Consider the following 17,163-nt stretch of genomic DNA (forward strand, 5'->3'; position numbering starts at 1 on the left):
GCTGAGCTCTGGGTACAGCACTAGCAGGGTAAGCAAGGTCCCTATCCTCACACAGTGTGTATGGATGGCCCTTTACCTACATTGTCTTTTGCTCTTAATTTTTTCTTCAATTCCACGGTGTGTTACAGATGAAGAAACTGAGACCCAGATCACAACTAGTAAGTCATAAAATGGTGACCTCGGTCCACACAAGTCCAACTCCAAAACCCATGTACTTTTCCTCTACTCCATGCCAAATCCCCATCTGATGTAGCGGGCTTCAGAGTTGTGAACACAAGGTGGAGTGGTGGGCTGAGGCTGGAGAGACCCAGGATCCTCTGCTCAGGTACACATTCAGACCACATGTGTTTATCAGGAAGGGTCTGCCCTGTGCTGGGCACTTCAAGTGACTTCCCCTGGGTCCTGCAGCACTTCTCTAAGCCTTAGTTTCTGCTGTGGGGTGGGGAGTGGGGATGTCTGCATCACAGGTGTTGTAAGACTTGAGTGAGCTACAGCACAAAAAAGGAAGAGGGCAGAAAATAACATTCTCTTTGACTCTATCTGAGAATGAATGAGGAACTACAGTTTGCAAGTTGACTCTTAGGACCAAGGGCCCTTTTTTAGAATACAGTTTTGGAATGTTTGTTCTTTTCCTTTTGAAAGGGCTTTCCTGGGGTGGTGGATGGGACACAAAGGAGCAGTCACAGAACAGGGTAAAGTGTTCCACTTCTGGACCACAAGCCTCAAGGGTTAAACTTTGTTGACATGATGGAATTTTTTAAAGAGTAGCAGATCCCAGAGCCTGGGCCTCAAAGTAAGGCTCTCTGGGGAACCTCTGTTTAGAAACTAATCCTAAACCATTGAAGGGCTTGGAAACTGGAAAACAGAACTCTTTCTGCATCTCTCAGGCCTTTGGAATTGCTAATGAATACATGTCTAAATGTCCCTTATAATCTGGCTTCTGCATCTGGTCTGTTGGGTTCAGGGTCTAGTTTGGAACAGTGATGAAATTCCTCCGGCTGCTGAACCAGATGTGGAACTGCCTTGTTAAACCGGTGTCTTCTTAGCTCAGGCCCTCACCATCCCATAGCAACAAGTGGAAATAATGCTTCTTCCTAAGTGTGAACATTCCTACGAGGCCTTACACTTTACAGAAGTCCTTCTGATACATTTGTCTTCCTAACAGCGCTGTGAGGCGCTTGATTTTTATATCCATTTATGTCCATTTTGCAGATGAAGACATAGAGACAGATAAAATGATTTGCCCATGGTTTACTGGGCTCATGAAGTAGAGTCAGGAGTTGAACTTGGGCCTTCTGACATGGCCTCCTGTACTCTTCCCTGCCCTGTGGGAATGAGGTGGGAGATGCCCTGACTCAGGAAGCCTGTCTAGGAGCCCCTGTTCTGGTCAGTAGTTGTTTTAAAATTTTTAAATTTAATTAAAAAAATTTTGTTCATTCCAGTTCAGCATGAGTATCCACTACATTCGCAGCACATCACTAGACTCTGGGGTGTTAGAGATGAATGAAACTGTCCCAACTTTCACGGAGCTGACATCTAAGCAGCCAGTCAGAATACAAAGCAAAATGCAGAAGAGGCCAGAACAGAGGAATAAACTCCAGGTTAAGGAAGGGAAGTAGGAAAATCTTCACAGAGACTTTGGCGTTTGAGCTGAGTTGTGAAGGGTGAGTGAACAGCATTTTAGAAAGGAGAATTTGGAAAGGCAAAATGTTCATTTTGACAGAGCTGGACCAAAGTTGGGAATAATTTGGCATGTTCTGGGCATATGTGATTCAGTGTGGCCATAGTACAGTGTAGAACAGATGGTCTCAAACTTTAATGTGCCTAAGAGCCCCACCAGGGTACAGCCACTTTGAAAGGCTTGACCACTGTGCTCGGGTGATTTGCAGACTATACTCTTGATGACTGCTGTTTGCTGTCTTCATCAAACACAGCTTTGATCAGGTCCCTCTCCTGCTTCAGTGTGTCCTGTGTCAGTCAGGAGGCTTGGTGATAAGCAGCAGAAGCTGACTCTGGCTAGCTCAAACAGAAAAGGAGTTTATTGGAAGGATGGTGCACAGACTGGTCAGAAAACCTGGAGAGTCAGACTTGGAAAATGGGCTGGAGCCAAGGGCAGCTCAGCAGCAGAGTCCAGCTGAGGAGAGCCTGGAGCAACCTGTTTAGGACCGCGCTGCCTCAGCGATCTCTGCCTTGTCTCTGCTTCCTGGGGTCATTCCTGCAAGAGTCATGTTCCTGGTGGGATCATGCATTCATCAGAGCCGACTGGCAGGAAACCTTACCACCAAGACCACCCAGTGGGCGTTCTCCAAAAGGAAGATCAGGGTGCTGATGGGAGGGTCGGGTTGAAGGATGACAGACAAAAGAAGTTGCAGATGTCCACTCTGTTTTCTGTGCTCTGCCGTATGTCACCGTTAAGGCCTTTCACAGCTAAGTGTAAGCAGCCCCACCTCTCCACTCTGTTCCATGTGCTGTCCGCTGCATCTCCTCCCAGGACATTTCCTGGTGCTGTGGTTTTGCTCAGACTGTTTCCTTTGCCTGCAATACGTGTCCCTCTCTCTAACTCATGAAAGTCTCTTCACCCTTCTAGGCTCCACTTTCACTGCCTGCCAGGATGGGTCAGTCCTCTCTCTGCCCTCTGACAGCCCTTTCTTTGTGAGGCACCTGTCTGTTCTCGCCCTTGTCATAGTTTGTGGAGTTGGTTGGATTTCTCCGTCTTCCCTGTGAGGTTGGGGGGTGTGAAGGGAAACGACACTTCGGAGTCCTTCCTCTATGCTGGGTCCCACTCCCGGCACTGCAGTGCACAGTTGTATGCGCGTGCTGGGTGGCTGTTTGTAGCATGATTTAATAACCTGCTTTGCAAGTATTATTTTTGTCCTTAGTCTGAGGGAGATTTGGGGGTGTGGTAATGAATGGAAGGGTACGTTGGTGAGTCGTTGGGGGTCTTTCACTTTTGCCTGAATGCTTTAAGGACTGAAAAAGGTTGAGATCCCCAGCTCTGGAGACTCTACCCACAGGAGGACAGTTCAGGTGAAGAAGTGGCTTTTGCCAGACTTTGTGGACACTCGGTCACCTGGCATTATGCGACGCCAGGCCCTCGAACAGGATTGTGCCGAGCGTTCCTTGGCATCTTACTCTCTGTTCCTCAACTTTTAGCCTCTTGTTCCAGGAGAGTGAAAGAGAGAACAGTGCGATGCGGGTGGGAGCAGACGAAGAGTTGGGAGCTACAGGACACCTGGGATGACACTCCTTCCCTTCCCCAGCTGCGGGTATTCGTTCTCATTCGAGAACAAGGCTCTTACTGAGCATCTGTCTGATGCCAGGCTCTGTCTGGTGACGTCTCTGCAATAATAGAAACGAAGCATCTGTCCAGTATGGTGGCTAAGAGCTTGACTCTAAATCTCAGCTCTGCCACCTGCGGACTGCATGACATTAGACAAGTTACTTTAGCTCTCTGTGCCTCATCTTCCTTGTGTGTCAAGTGGAGGCGATAATGGCATCCATCTCAAAGTGTGGAGATTAAGTGATGAAATCTGTGTGAAGTGCTTAATGTAATTGCTGACACATGGTAAGAGCTCAGGAAACGAACAATTACTGTACTATTTTTATTATTACTGCTAGTAGTTGGCTTGAGTTTTTTCTTCTTAATTGTTGTTCTCAAAGTCTGTTCTTGACCTCTTTCTAAAGGCAAGCCTTTCAAAGTAATAAATGGAATAAGATGGACAGCCTTTCAGACGGGGAGTGTCAACAAATCTGATGCCTTTAATTTGGTGTTGGGTAAGGGCTGAAGGCCTGGGTTCCCGGCCAGGACACAGGGTGGGACTGTCGCATGAATGGGGACATTCTAGAGCCCAGTTGCTGTGAGGTGGGGCAGCCCCAGGGGTGGAGGGACTCCTGAGAGGAAGCCCCGCAATGTGCTTGTTGGGGCGACTTCTGGAGCAGGGTGCCTGCAAAAAGAGCACCGGGCCTGGGCGAGGGTGGAGGAGGCTCCTGCCCCAGCCTGCCGCTCGCTGACTCACCTGCCTCGCACCCTGTCTTTGGACTTGGACTTGTTTCTTCCTGTGTAACAAGTCCCACCACCATCACCACTTTCAGGCACTTCTGTGCCAGGCACTGTTCTAAGTGCTGTGCATAGAGTAACTCATTTAAAAGAGTGCTCGAAGCTACCTCATGGGGTGATTTGAATTGTATACCGCGACGTGTGGAACCGCTAGCAAGGTGTTAAAAGCAGAAACAACTGGGGACTTCCCCGGCGGTCCGGTGGTTAAGACTCCGTCCTTCTAATACATGGGGCTCAGGTTCAATCCCTAGTCAGGGAACTAAGATCCCACATGCCACGTGGCACGACTTACAACTGGGTGACACTGCTAATGAAGTTCTTTTCTAGTAAAGAAAAAGAAATCACATTTAAACTTTATCTATAAATACACCCATACTCACACACAAACATGAGATAAATCGCAGTAAAAATCAACAACAGAAGCTTTTTAAGCAACATACTCCCAACAGGTTCCTCTTGCATCATGTGCCGTTTTTCATCCCGGCACTCAGCAGCTGGCCCTGGCAAGTGTTTACACAGGGTTTCTTTGCCAGAACATGTGCCTCTTGAAGGTGTTCAGTTTTGTGTCTGGCACATGGTAGGCTAAGTTAATGTTTGTTGAATGCATGTCTTAAGGGATGTGTCTTCATTGATTTGTTATTTATTTGAAGAAAGAGAGGTGTTCTAGAAAGGAGCATCTTGTCAAGGCAGAAGGTCTCATTTGGAGAATAATTTAATAATTTGGGCGGGAGGTATACTTGCAAAATGCAGTCAGGCAAAAATCTCTCTCCTCTACTCCCCCATGAGTCAGTTACATGGGTGTTGCCCTGAGATGAATCTTCTTCCATTAACATTGAACTTCATATTGAGAGTAATGAGATGGATTACATTAAGTGCCCCCCTCCACACACACCCAGATTCCCCGTACTTTACTGTCACTCCAGGTCTGTCTTGCATCTTTCTCCCAAGTTGTAAAATCCAAGAAATGTTTGTTTTGTAGGGAAAATAGAGTGCATAGAGGGGAGACTCAGACAAACCTAAATACAGATATAAATTCAGATCTCAGCCCAGCCACTTTGTAGCTTACATGAGAGGCTTGTAAAAGTAGTTTAACTTCTCTGAACCTTATTTTCCTCACTTGTAAAGTAGAATAATAATACTAGCATCTGGGTTTGTGTAAAGTGCTAAGTAGGTATCAGTGATAGCTGATTATCATGTTGTTCACATAGAATCAATATGAAATTAATTTAATTTTAGTCATAACCACCTTCTGTGCATTTAAATAAAATATGAACTATAAATTTGATTTCTAATTAGAAAATAAGTTTTATTAGCTTTGTCACTGAGTTGTTTTTGCTTTTAAACATCAGCAATGTGACCATTGGCTTTTATTCAGAGGTTAAATTGGAATCTAACCTGGAGAGATGTCCCTTTTTCAAATGTTATGATAAAAAAGAAACTATGAAAAAGTCAAATACATTTTATTACGTGCTGGACATATTTCTGTATATTAATATGCATCCATTGGAGTTTGAATTATTCCCATATTTATAAGTAAAGAAGCAGTCTCAGGGAGAGTAATGAATTTTCCAAAGGCAACCCAACAATTACATCACTAGATTCACAACCCAGTGCTGCTGGTTCCACAGCCAGCTCTCTCTGAATTTAAACTTGGGAATCCCCATGCTGTTTGGCCTTCCAGTTAAGTCTTGGTTTACCTGTTTGACCTCCTGCTTTTCTTCTTTAATATGATTCTTTGCCACACTTCCTTCACACAGTCCCTAAGAGATAGGTGGCCTGTTTCCCAGTTTTCATACATAACCAGAACTCTTTTTTTTTTTTTGCGTTACGCAGGCCTCTCCCGTTGCGGAGTACAGGCTCCAGACGCGCAGGCTCAGCGGCCATGGCTCACGGGCCTAGCCGCTCTGTGGCATGTGGGATCTTCCCAGACCGGGGCACAAACCGGCATCCCCTGCATCGGCAGGCGGACTCTCAACCACTGCGCCACCAGGGAAGCCCGATGCCAGTTTTTTTAACTACCAGAGTGCTTAGTGCCTGGAGAGGTACAGGGGAGTGGAAGATTTTGTCTAGGTGCTTGTAGAACACAAGATATAAGAAAAGCATTAAAAGGCTTCCCAGGTGGCACACTGGTTGAGAATCTGCCTGCCAAGGCAGGGGACACGGATTCGAGCCCTGCTCCGGGAAGATCCCACATGCCACGGAGCAACTAAGCCCGTGCGCCACAACTACTAAGCCTGTGCTCTAGAGCCCATGAGCCATAACTACTGAGCCCGCGTGCCACAACTACTGAAGCCTGCTTACCTAGAGCCCCGTGCTCTGCAACAAGAGAAGCCACCGCGATGAGAAGCCTGCGCACTGCAATGAAGAGTAGTCCCCGCTCTTGCAACTAGAGGAAGCCCGCGTGCAGCAACGAAGACCCAATGCAGCCAAAAATAAATAAATAAATTAATTAATTAAAAAAAAAGAAAAGCATTACAAAAATATATCTTACTGTATGTAATATGGCAAAATAAAATTTTTAAGGTGAAAAACATAACTCTTATACTAATATATCATCAGCACATACCAAAGATTTATTAACATTATTGAGAAAACCAGCAGGATGACCAGGCTGGATTCAAGGGGAATGTAAGAAACTGATATTTACATAGTTGGAAAGAAATAAGATTGCAAATTTAGATGCATAACTGGTTAATGTCCTACAGGGCAATAAAAACAAAGCTTTCAAGGTTATCTTTTTTACCAGAGAGAAATCATTTGCAACTTGTTTATTTTCTACATGAGAACATCTGATTTTACAGAATGTGCGCCTAATCAGCAGTAAATAGGAAGTCAGACAACTTTATGTTTCTGTAGAGCATCAGATGACCTTCAGAGCATTGTCTAAACCAGAGTTTAGGCAATGTTCTGGTACGACTTTAAAGAGAACTGTACTTTCTTTTTTTTTTGGCTGTTTTGGGTCTTAATTGCTGTGCTGGGGCTTCCTCTAGTTGCGGTGAGCGGGGGCTACTCTTGGTTGCAGTGCGCGCCGCTTCTCATTGCGGTGGCTTCTCTTGTTGCGGAGCACGGGCTCTAGGCGCGTGGGCTTCAGTAGTTGTGGTGCACGGGCTTAGTTGCTCCGCAGCATGTGGGATCTTCCCAGACCAGGGCTTGAACCCGTGTCCCCTCCATTGGCAGGCGGATCCTTAACCACTGCGCCACCAGGGGAGCCCAGAACTGTTACTTTTTTTAATTTCCCATATTTTCAAGTTGTAGACTTTTTTTCTTAACAGATAAATCACAGTTGGTTCAAGATCTAAAAGATGGCTGGATCTGAGGTAGAAAAGAGTCCTTGGTGGAAGAAATTGTAAGTCATTTTGAAATGGAATTGTGCAGTTAAAGGAAGAGGGCTGTAACAAGCAGAAAGGGTAAGGCTGCCTCCCCCACCCCCCAAAGGCATGTGCCAAAAAGGAAGGGAGTGGGTATTTTTCCAGGCTGGATGATGAGCTAAGGTGAGTGGGAAGTGAAATCCCCTGGAGTAGGAGGGAGCAATTGGTAGGAAGCTACCAGTTGGTAGGAATTGGTAGGAAGCTCATGTTCAAGAAGTTTGATTTGCTTTGAAAGACTGTTGGACCAACAAGTTACTCAAAGAAGACGATTGTCACTGGGTTGAAGGCTGCGGTTGAAATCAAGGCAGGGTATGGAAGTGGAGCAAAGAGATAACTCTGATACTACGGAAGGAGACCTGCCAGGAATTCATAGCGAACTCACGGCAGCGGAAAGAAGAAGAAAGAGCAATTGAAGGTAGTGCCAAAGATCACTCTCTTTTGATTGAAACTCAAGAGCTGGCTCGGGTCTCCTGCTGTGTTGGACCAGAGAAGCCAGGACCGGCCAACTGAGCTGGGGCCCTCTGGGGCTGCCCCTGATACCCAGCCTGGGCAGGTGGCGAGAGAGCCGGACAGAGCAGACCAGAGGCCATTTGAGAATGACTTGGCTTCTCTTTGTGTTTTCTTTTTCTCTTAATTTTCAAATGTTTTATTTTATTATGTAATACTTGATATGTGCAAAGGAATATATGACACATTTGTGTGTGTTGTGGAACACAAGCACTTAAGAACCCCACCTCCCCACCCAGTTTCCCTTTGTGGTTTCTTTGCCAGTAAAAAGAGTTCACTCATCCCTCGCTTAAAATATAGGATGCCCAGGTCACTAGTTTGTCATCCTGTGTCATTCAGTGCCTCCTCCAGACTCCCTTTCCCCAGGATGGTGACCCAGAATTCCCTTGAAGTATACAATTGTGTCCCTGTGCTCTGAGCTTCTTACCAAATGGCTGTGCCTCCTGTTGTTTGAGTGGAACAGTTTTAAGGCAGCAGTTTGCCTGCTGTAACTGTCCCCCTGTTCCTTCTGTTATTGCTTGCATTTCAGGGCTTCTGGGTTGAAGGGTGTGGTTGACAGCCCAGCTCCTTACCTGCCCCTCTGGGTGACTTGAATGGGGATAATTGATGTTTTAGGTCCTGGGAAAGCAGTGGTGATCACAAACAGCAAGATGGTGGGAAAACGAAGAGTTATCTTACCATTGACCCTCAGGCTTGATATGGGTCTACATTTTACTTCAGTTTTTTAAATTTTAAGATTCTTTAATTATTAGAAAAAAATCATCCTAGGAGGGGAGACAGGATCGTCAGCTTGAAAGCAGGATACTTGTTGCTCAAGAAGGATTCTTGCTGGATATTAGATTTTGTGTTTACCTCCCTCTCCCCCACTGGTTGTGGTCCATCTCACTCCCAACAGCCTTACACACATCACACACCATGCTTCTGTGTTCTTAGGTTTGTTGGGCAGACCTAATGTGAAAGATGAACAAAAGTAACTGAAGAAAGTTTAGGTCAATATCCTTACGATCTTTGGGAGGAGGAACAGAAACCGTGTAATTTTACTGCACAGGATTGAAATTGTTCTGCTGTAATGGAACATACACATTCCTAAAAATTACCGCACTATGCAAAATTACACAGTAAAAACCACAGGGCTTATGGGGAAAGTGGGGTTAGGGTCATAACACTCAAAAACTTCATAGGTGACCAGAAAAGAGAGAGAAAAAATAAGTAGGCATTCTTAAAAAAAGATAGGGAGGTACAAACTACCATGTATAAAATAAATAAGCTACAAGGATATATTTATTGTACAGCACAGGGACTATAGCCAATATTTTATAATAACTTTAAATAGAGTATAATCTATAAAGATTTTGAATCACTGTGTTGCACATCTGAAACTCACATTGTAAATCAACTATAGCCCAATAAAAAAATTAAAATTAAACGGTAAAAATAAATTAAAAATAAGATAAGACCCCCTAAACAGCACGGTTTTACAGATGTTAAGTGGCTAAGAAATGTATAACTACCACAATAAATGTAGCACTCTACCTTAAAAAAGACCTGAGGTTTGCTTGTGGAAGTAGGCATTGGAAGGTTATAGCTCGCAAGTTATTGTGAAGTGATGGAAGGAAGGTTTTCTGAAGTCGGATGGAAATTTATGACCCCAGATGTGGAGGGTTACAGCTCATAACGCATGCAGGTGATCTGACAGCTGGTGGATGTTTGAAATGTGTGCGTTTTTTGTTTTCCTGTGTGGCTCATTTCAGCTGGGTATGGTTTTTTGCATTTTTTAGTGTTTCTTTCATGCATAATTAAACACGAAATTTATGTTATGCCCAGATTATTCCCTAATATATCCAATGCATTGGAACAAATCTGAATTTTCCAAAAAAAAAAGTCAAAGCAAAACTAACTGTCAGAAACCACTGTGTATAACATGTACTAGCTAATAGTAAGTGCCAGGCACTGTGCTATAGATTCTATGTGAATTATCTCTCAACAACATGACGAGTTAGATACAATTGTTAGCCACATTTTATAAGTGAGAAAACTGTGGCTCAGAGAGGTAAAACTTGCCCCAGGTTACAGCACTAGGCCAGGGTAGCTCTCAGTGAGCATGCCATTCTCTTTCCTGAGCAAAAAAACAAAACAACAACAACAAAAAAAACCCAACAAAGTGGGGCAAATATTTGCAAATATATAAGAACGAGCAAATATCCATAATATATGAAAGTTTTTAAAATCACTAAAAAGAGACAAACAGCCCAGTAGAAAAATGAACAGAGGTCAAGAGCAGGCAATTTACAAAGAAGGAATACAAATGGCCAATAAAATGGGGGGGTGATGTTTGACCTTATTTAATACGCATTCATGTAAATTAGAACAATTAGATGTTGTTTTTTCCCACTATCAAATGGATAGAAATATTGGGTTGGCCAAGGAGTTCGTTCGAGTTTTTCCATAAGACGTTACAGAAAAACTTGAACTTTTTGGCCACGGGGAAACACTGGCAAGCGTATAGATTGTTGTAACCTTTCCAAAGTATATATACCTGTCATTTGACCCAGCCATTTAATTTCTAGAAATTTATCCTAAGAAAATAATCAGATAAATGGGAAAAGATGCTTGTTCAAAGATTTTTGTCAGTGTTGTTAATAATGCTGAAAAGATGAAAGCACTCATCCATCATCACTAAGTGGTTAAAGTCTGGTGCGTTAATATAATACAATACAATGTATTGTTCCCAAAGGGAGCAGGGACAAAATAGCATCTTCAGCGTGATCCCATTTTTGTAAAACCATCCCACACATGTGCACACTTGTGTTTGCAAGCAAGCCTTGTATAGGAAGAAGTCTGGAAGGATACACATCAAAACATTGGCGGTAGATGTCTCAGGGTGGTGGAATTGCTGGATGTTTTTTTTTTTTTTTTTGGTTGTGTTGGGTCTTTGTTGCTGCACGAGGACTTTATCTAGTTGCGGGGAGCGGGGGCTACTCTTCTTTGCGGTGCGCGGGCTTCTCATTGCGGTGGCTTCTGTTGTTGGGAGCACGGGCTCTAGGCGCGTGGGCTTCAGTAGTTGTGGCATACGGGCTCAGTAGTTGTGGCTCACAGGCTCAGTTGCTCCACAGCAGGTGGGATCTTCCCAGACCAGGGCTCGAACCCGTGTCCCCTGCATTGGCAGGCAGATTCTCAACCACTGAACCACCAGGAAAGCCCTGCTGGATGATTTTTATTTTTTATTTTTTCATTTAACTTTTTTCTACATTTTTTGGTAGCGAATGTTACTTTTATGATTTAAAAAAGAAAATTATTTTAAAACATTGTCTAACACAAGATCCATAATAAATTCAAAATATAAGAATAAATGACTTCTGTAAAAGTAGTTCTTCTGGCACCTAACAGGGCTAGGTAACAAATACCCATTGAAAGAATTTTTGACTGACTGTGGTTTGGAGACAACGTTACCCCATTTGGGGCTTCCGATTCTTTATTCTTGACCAGAATTAATCTGACCAGATTTCAAATTACCTCATTCTGAGGTAGATGCCACTAGACTGAGGCAGACACAGTGGCTTATGTTACCTCTAGGTCGCGAGCTCTGTAAAGTACAAGTGAACTTGGGGTCTCCTTGGATGAAGCCTGAGACTGTCAGGCACAGGTGACAGCCGGAGCCTCTAATTTTGGTTACGTGATCAAAACCCAGATATAGTTTCTTGGGGCCCGCCTACTTTATCAAGCAACTTAAATCTTAGTTTATGAAGCAGCTAAACACAGGAATGTGGCTTGGTGGGGGAGGGTGGCTGACAGGAGTCCCCCCTCAAGGTGAGCTGGGGTTTGCAGGCCCGGGTGGGCGACCCAGCTCCAAGGAGGCCCGTGTCTGGCCTTCCATGTCTAGCCAAACTTCATTTTCAAACCTCCATAAAAACTGCCTTGGGCTTCCCTGGTGGCGCAGTGGTTGAGAGTCTGCCTGCCGATGCAGGGCACACGGGTTCGTGCCCCGGTCCAGGAAGATCCCACATGCCGTGGAGCAGCTGGGCCCGTGAGCCATGGCCGCTGAGCCTGCGCGTCCGGAGCCTGTGCTCCGCAACGGGAGAGGTCACAACAGTGAGAGGCCTGCGTACTGAAAAAAAAAAACAAAAAACTGTCTTCTCCCAGGCCTCCTTCTCTAGGTTTCATGGCTCTGTCTGTCCGTAGCACACGAATGATTGAATAATGGGAGCAGGGAAGAGCCAGGAGACGTGGGGAGCTCCCGAGGTGTAGCCCCCAGGTACTGAGTAGATCTGCGCCTGGGTGGGCCTCCCCTTCTGTGTCACCGCAGACCAGACGGGTCCCCGGGAGGCCCAGCGTGCCTGCTGCAGCAGTGGCTCAAAGAACCTCTTCGTTATTTCTTCCTTCAAATGCTCAGTCTTAACGGCTCCTCTGTGCCCCTCAGCCCCGTGCCCGTCTGCCTGGCTGGAGATAGCTCCCTGGAGCTCCTCATGTGTGGGTCGAAAAGGATTTTTTTTTTTTAATTTAAGCAGTCGCATTCCATCTGCCTACACACACTTAACCTGCTTTGTGAACTAAGCTTTGTGACCTCCATACATTACTTCACCAGCCAGACCATGTCTCCCCAACAAAAGGTTCTAGAGAGCACTCGACAGGATAAGTGGAGCCGAGTGCCTGTTTAGTGGGGCTTCAGAAGCACCACTGACAGGGACCTTTGTTGTAAGGGTCTGCCCCCACCAAGCACTGTGCATCAATTTTCTTATTAATCCTCACCACAAAGAAGCCAAGTGAGTCTTCTTGTGGCAGCCTCCTTACTAAGCAAACGAGGGTGTAGAAAGAAGTGACTTGCCCACGTTCACACAGCTGATTTGATGGGCCCTTTGAGACCCACCTAGTGCCAAAGCCTGTGCCCATCTACCCTCTGGCCTCTTTTGCCCTCCTTAGCTTTCCATGGCTTAGAACAATCAGCCAGGGAGTGATGTTCTTTTGGCTCACAAAGTAGTCCTCTGTGTTGATTCCCCAGAGTCAGGATTTTATGGGAGTTCTGGAAAGCTCAACGAATTATTAGGTTTCTCTTAATTTCTTAAAGCATTTTATAATATTGTGTTGTGCTTGGAATGTGTCAGCACCAAGTTGTGTTTTGTTTAAATTTTGTGCTGAGTTTGAGGGTATTTCTTAGTTTAATCATGTACAAGGAATTGGAATTTGTTGGTACAGGTTACAGTATCTGTGGCATTCTGCCCATTTCTCCCTCCCACAGCTGACGGCTGAGTGGGGACAGAGCAGGGTGTCGAGGTGTTGGTAAATAACACCACCGTGTAGTCATTGAATCTTGTGAGATGCGGTCTCGCCAGCAGGTTGAACTGACTGAACACTGAACATGCTGAACTGCTAAGCTCCAGTTATCCTGTGTGGAGGTCGTGCTAGAAACCCCTGGTAGCTTTCTGCTTGCCTAACATAAGACTCTTTATAGCCCAGATTCCTCCCCCTCACACACACAGACACACACAGACACACACACTGCTAGAAACCTGGGAGGGACTTGCTGGTGGAGGTTTGACGAATGAATGGAGACAGTGTTTGGGGGCTTTGTTTTTCGTTTTTGTTTGTTTTTTCTTTTTGGTGACCAAATCAGAGCATCCTGCAGCCTTGAGGGTTTTGAGAGGAGGGTGCCAGAGTTTAGGAACAAGCAGTAGCTTTTTGGGAATGTGTTGGAGAGGAAAGGGGAGAGAATGTGGACAGGGGAGAGAATTGTAGATCTGAACATATCTGGGTCAAAGTTGAGGCCCCAGACTCCTAATGGGGAGCAGCCCTATGGGGAGGAAGGAGTCATGAGAGATGAGTTGTTAATTGTGGATTAAGTTCGATTTGGGTAAACCATTGGGAGGATGAAGCAGGGGAAGAGGCCCTCTGGGCTGGGAATTTAGGGGTCCCGGGTACTTGGAGCATGATCTGTCAATAGAAGGCGGCATGGTCTTCAGCGGACACATCCCCTTGGCTCCACAGGCTCCTTGCCCAGAGGAAAGGGGCACAGCCAGAGGGGTCCAGGGCCTGGGCTGTTCTGCCCTGACCTTCTGACAGTGAAGGCACTGGGGTACAGTCGAAGAAGGCGAGGCTGGGAGGCAGAGAACTGGTTCTAATCCTTGCTGTGCCCCGATGAGCTGTGTGACCTTGGCCGAGTTATTTCCCTGTCCTGGACTTCGTGTATGATCTTTCCATCCATTCCACCTCTAAAGTTCCATGACTTGGAGGCCATCAACTTTATCATCCCCGAGTGTTCCTGAGGGTACCAACAGTGCCCAGGGATATGCCCATCTTGGAGAGAAGGCCCAGAGTCTGCCTGTGGTGAGGAGAGTTGGGGTCTGGGGACTCCCCTGCCATGGGGAGCAGTGCTGAGACTGGAGGTGGCCTCACGGTACAAGGCTGCTGAGCCCCAAAGACTCAGGACAGCAATACCCCAACCGTAAAATGTGACCAGCCGTACCCTCCAAGAGGAACATTCACCCAGCACAGAGGTAGCTCCTCTTAGGCCTGGTACAGACAATGAGGAAAGTGGGTAGAACAAGCCTGGAGGTGGTGAGGAGGGAGAAGAACATCAAGCAAGTGAACTCATGTCCCACTCCCCCATGAGAGAGAGGCGACCCACCTCTGCAGTGTCTTGGGAAAGCTATTGGATTTTCATGCCTCGGTTTCTTAAGCAAATTTGAAAGTTAATAGATATTTTGGTTGGCAGTAGAATTACTCCTTTCCATTTGCTCACAGAGATGCTGCAGTTTGTCAGCAATCAAGTGGGAGAGTTCCCTGACTTGTTCTCAGAGCAGCTGTGCAGCTCCTTTCCTGGCGGTGGTGGAAGTGGCAACAGCGGCAGCAGCAATGGCGGCAGCAGCGGTGGCGGAGCCGGAGCCGGGGACCCCTCGGTGCAGCGGTCCTTCAGCCAGGTCCCGTTACCTTCCTTCTCGCCCTCGGCTACCTCCCCCCAGGCTCCAGCCCTACAAGTCAAGGCTCCCCCCACCGCGGTTCCCCCTCCGCCAAGGGCAACTCCCGTTCTTCAGCCCCGCCCCCAGCCCCAGCCCCAGCCTCCAGCTCAGCTGCAGCAGCAGACAGTAATGATCACCCCGACATTCAGCACCGCTCCCCAGACGAGGATCATCCAGCAGCCTTTGATATACCAGAACGCAGCTACCAGCTTTCAAGGTGACTCAGAACTCAGATGTGATAGCGATTGGTTGGTTCAAAAGTTTTCATGCCAGTTTGCAGACACTTCCGAGGTAGACTGTAAATAGTTCTGCCCTCTCTGGGGATGACACAGCCTATCAGCTTGGCCCTGTCTGAATGAGGTTTCAGTAGCTGGCAGTAAGCATAGTGGTGCAGGAACACATTTGGTCTCTTCAAATACCTTAATGTCTACTGTGCCTGTTTCAAGGATGCGTGGTCAGAGACTCCAGCGGGCACAGTAGCCACAGGGATGTCCTGGTAACTAGAGGTGGGGGCTTGAATAAAATTAGTCTTGAAACTCACCCAGGTACCAGGAAGATCTCAGCACCTGTAGGTTGAGAACCATTCATCCAGGAGACATCTCCTGAGCATCCACTGCAGAGAAGAGTACTCCTTTTAACATAGGTGCCGTGTCTCCGACTGGCGGGCCTCACAGTAGGCCCTCGGTGTGTGCTGAGTGAATGAGGGACTTTCTGTGTTGTGCTGTGTCCCAGCACCTTTTCATCAGATTGCTCTGTGACCCTGTGGGGACCCCTGGGTGGGGTTAGTATTGCTCTACTAATTTCAAAGGATCTGACAGGTCTTTAATGGGCTTCAAGGGTTTAGGGGCTGGGGGGAGGCCACAAAGAGAAAAGCTGAGACCCTCATCCCAAAGTGCACCTTCCATTCACTTCACGGGAGGAAATGAAGCCCCAGGGAGTTGGCTCTCAACACCTGTTAACTCCCTTGCTGGGTGCAGTCACTTGCTGATTAGCTTCCCTCACCTCCACCCCAGCATCAGAGTAATGAAGTAATTTGTACTCGTTCCCTCAGAAATTGATGCAGCCCTTATGGGATGTTCTTGTCATCTAGACCAGCTTGTAAATGGCTGTGCACATCTTCTTCAGCAACAGGTGGGGAGTTGGGATCGTTAGGAGGCACTCCAGCCTCGGTTATTGCCACAGCTACGGTGACAGAATGCATTCCCCGTCCACGTGACTTTTTTTCTCCTCTTTTCCCAAGTCCTTCAGCCTCAAGTCCAAAGCCTAGTGACATCCTCCCAGGTGCAGCCGGTCACCATCCAGCAGCAGGTGCAGACGGTGCAGGCCCAGCGGGTGCTGACGCAGACAGCCAATGGCACGCTGCAGACCCTCGCCCCGGCCACGGTGCAGACAGTTGCTGCGCCCCAGGTGCAGCAGGTACCGGTAGGTGGCTGACAAGATTTCAGGGAGGCCTTGGTTGGGGCTCTTGGCCGGCCTGTGGTTGAAGATGTGGTCTACATGCTAAGCAGGACCAGCGGAGTGTGAGGGAGCAGCTTGCAGGGCAGGTGGGGCACCTGGACCTTACGAGGCACCCGTGAGACCTGGCAGAGAAGACGTCTGCAGATGCACACCGGCACCCACCTAAACTCAGTAAATGCTGGTGTATTAACTCATTTACACATGTAATGGGTATAAAACTGAAAAGAAATGTGCCAGAATGTTCTTAAGCTGTGTATCATAGTGGACTGTATTTCTAACTAATGAAGTAAGTTAGCTTTAAAAAACAATCCAGGTTTACCATTTTTGCTTCCCAGCCCTTTTCCTCACATTCCTAAGTTTGTCCACAATCAGGTCTCTCTTCCTTCCACTGTCCACCCGAGCCATGCTTGCTCTGCCCCTGCTAGGCCGCTGGCATTGCTCTCCTCAAAGCCTTTCAGCCTTCCAACCCAGAACCCTCTTTAGCTGTACGCCTGCTCCCCGGCAACCCAGTAATCAAGCTACATTCTCAGTTTTATGAAAATTTTATTTTCTCATTCTTTTCTGGAAGGTCTGTGCAGGAAGAAGTAATGCAAAATAGAAAAGTAATGCTACCTTCCTTTTCCTTTTCTTCCTTTTCCATCCAGGTCCTGGTACAGCCTCAGATCATCAAGACAGATTCCCTTGTTTTGACCACACTGAAGACAGATGGCAGCCCTGTGATGGCCGCAGTCCAGAACCCAGCCCTCACTGCCCTCACCACCCCCATCCAGACAGCTGCCCTTCAAGTTCCGGTAAGAGCTGCCCCCCACCCCACCCCCGCTTC

The 17,163-nt window shown here is 46.8% G+C and overlaps 1 protein-coding gene across 3 annotated transcripts in view; it reads left to right on the forward strand.

Annotated features, from left to right (window-relative positions):
* SREBF2 (sterol regulatory element binding transcription factor 2) overlaps positions 1 to 17,163 on the forward strand; it is a 60,433-nt gene that overhangs the window by 7,597 nt on the left and 35,673 nt on the right. For all 3 annotated transcript variants that reach the window (XM_089921383.1, XM_089921384.1, XM_022597009.3), the window contains exons 2-4: positions 14,668 to 15,099; positions 16,123 to 16,304; positions 16,985 to 17,131. In XM_089921383.1, the coding sequence (XP_089777509.1) occupies positions 14,668 to 15,099; positions 16,123 to 16,304; positions 16,985 to 17,131 (761 nt within the window). The remainder of the gene's footprint in view (positions 1 to 14,667; positions 15,100 to 16,122; positions 16,305 to 16,984; positions 17,132 to 17,163) is intronic.

Source organism: Delphinapterus leucas, chromosome 11 (assembly GCF_059928025.1).
Source record: "Delphinapterus leucas isolate spDelLeu-1000000601 "Yukka" chromosome 11, BTC_Dleu_Yukka2, whole genome shotgun sequence".
Classification (NCBI taxonomy): Eukaryota; Metazoa; Chordata; class Mammalia; order Artiodactyla; family Monodontidae; genus Delphinapterus; species Delphinapterus leucas.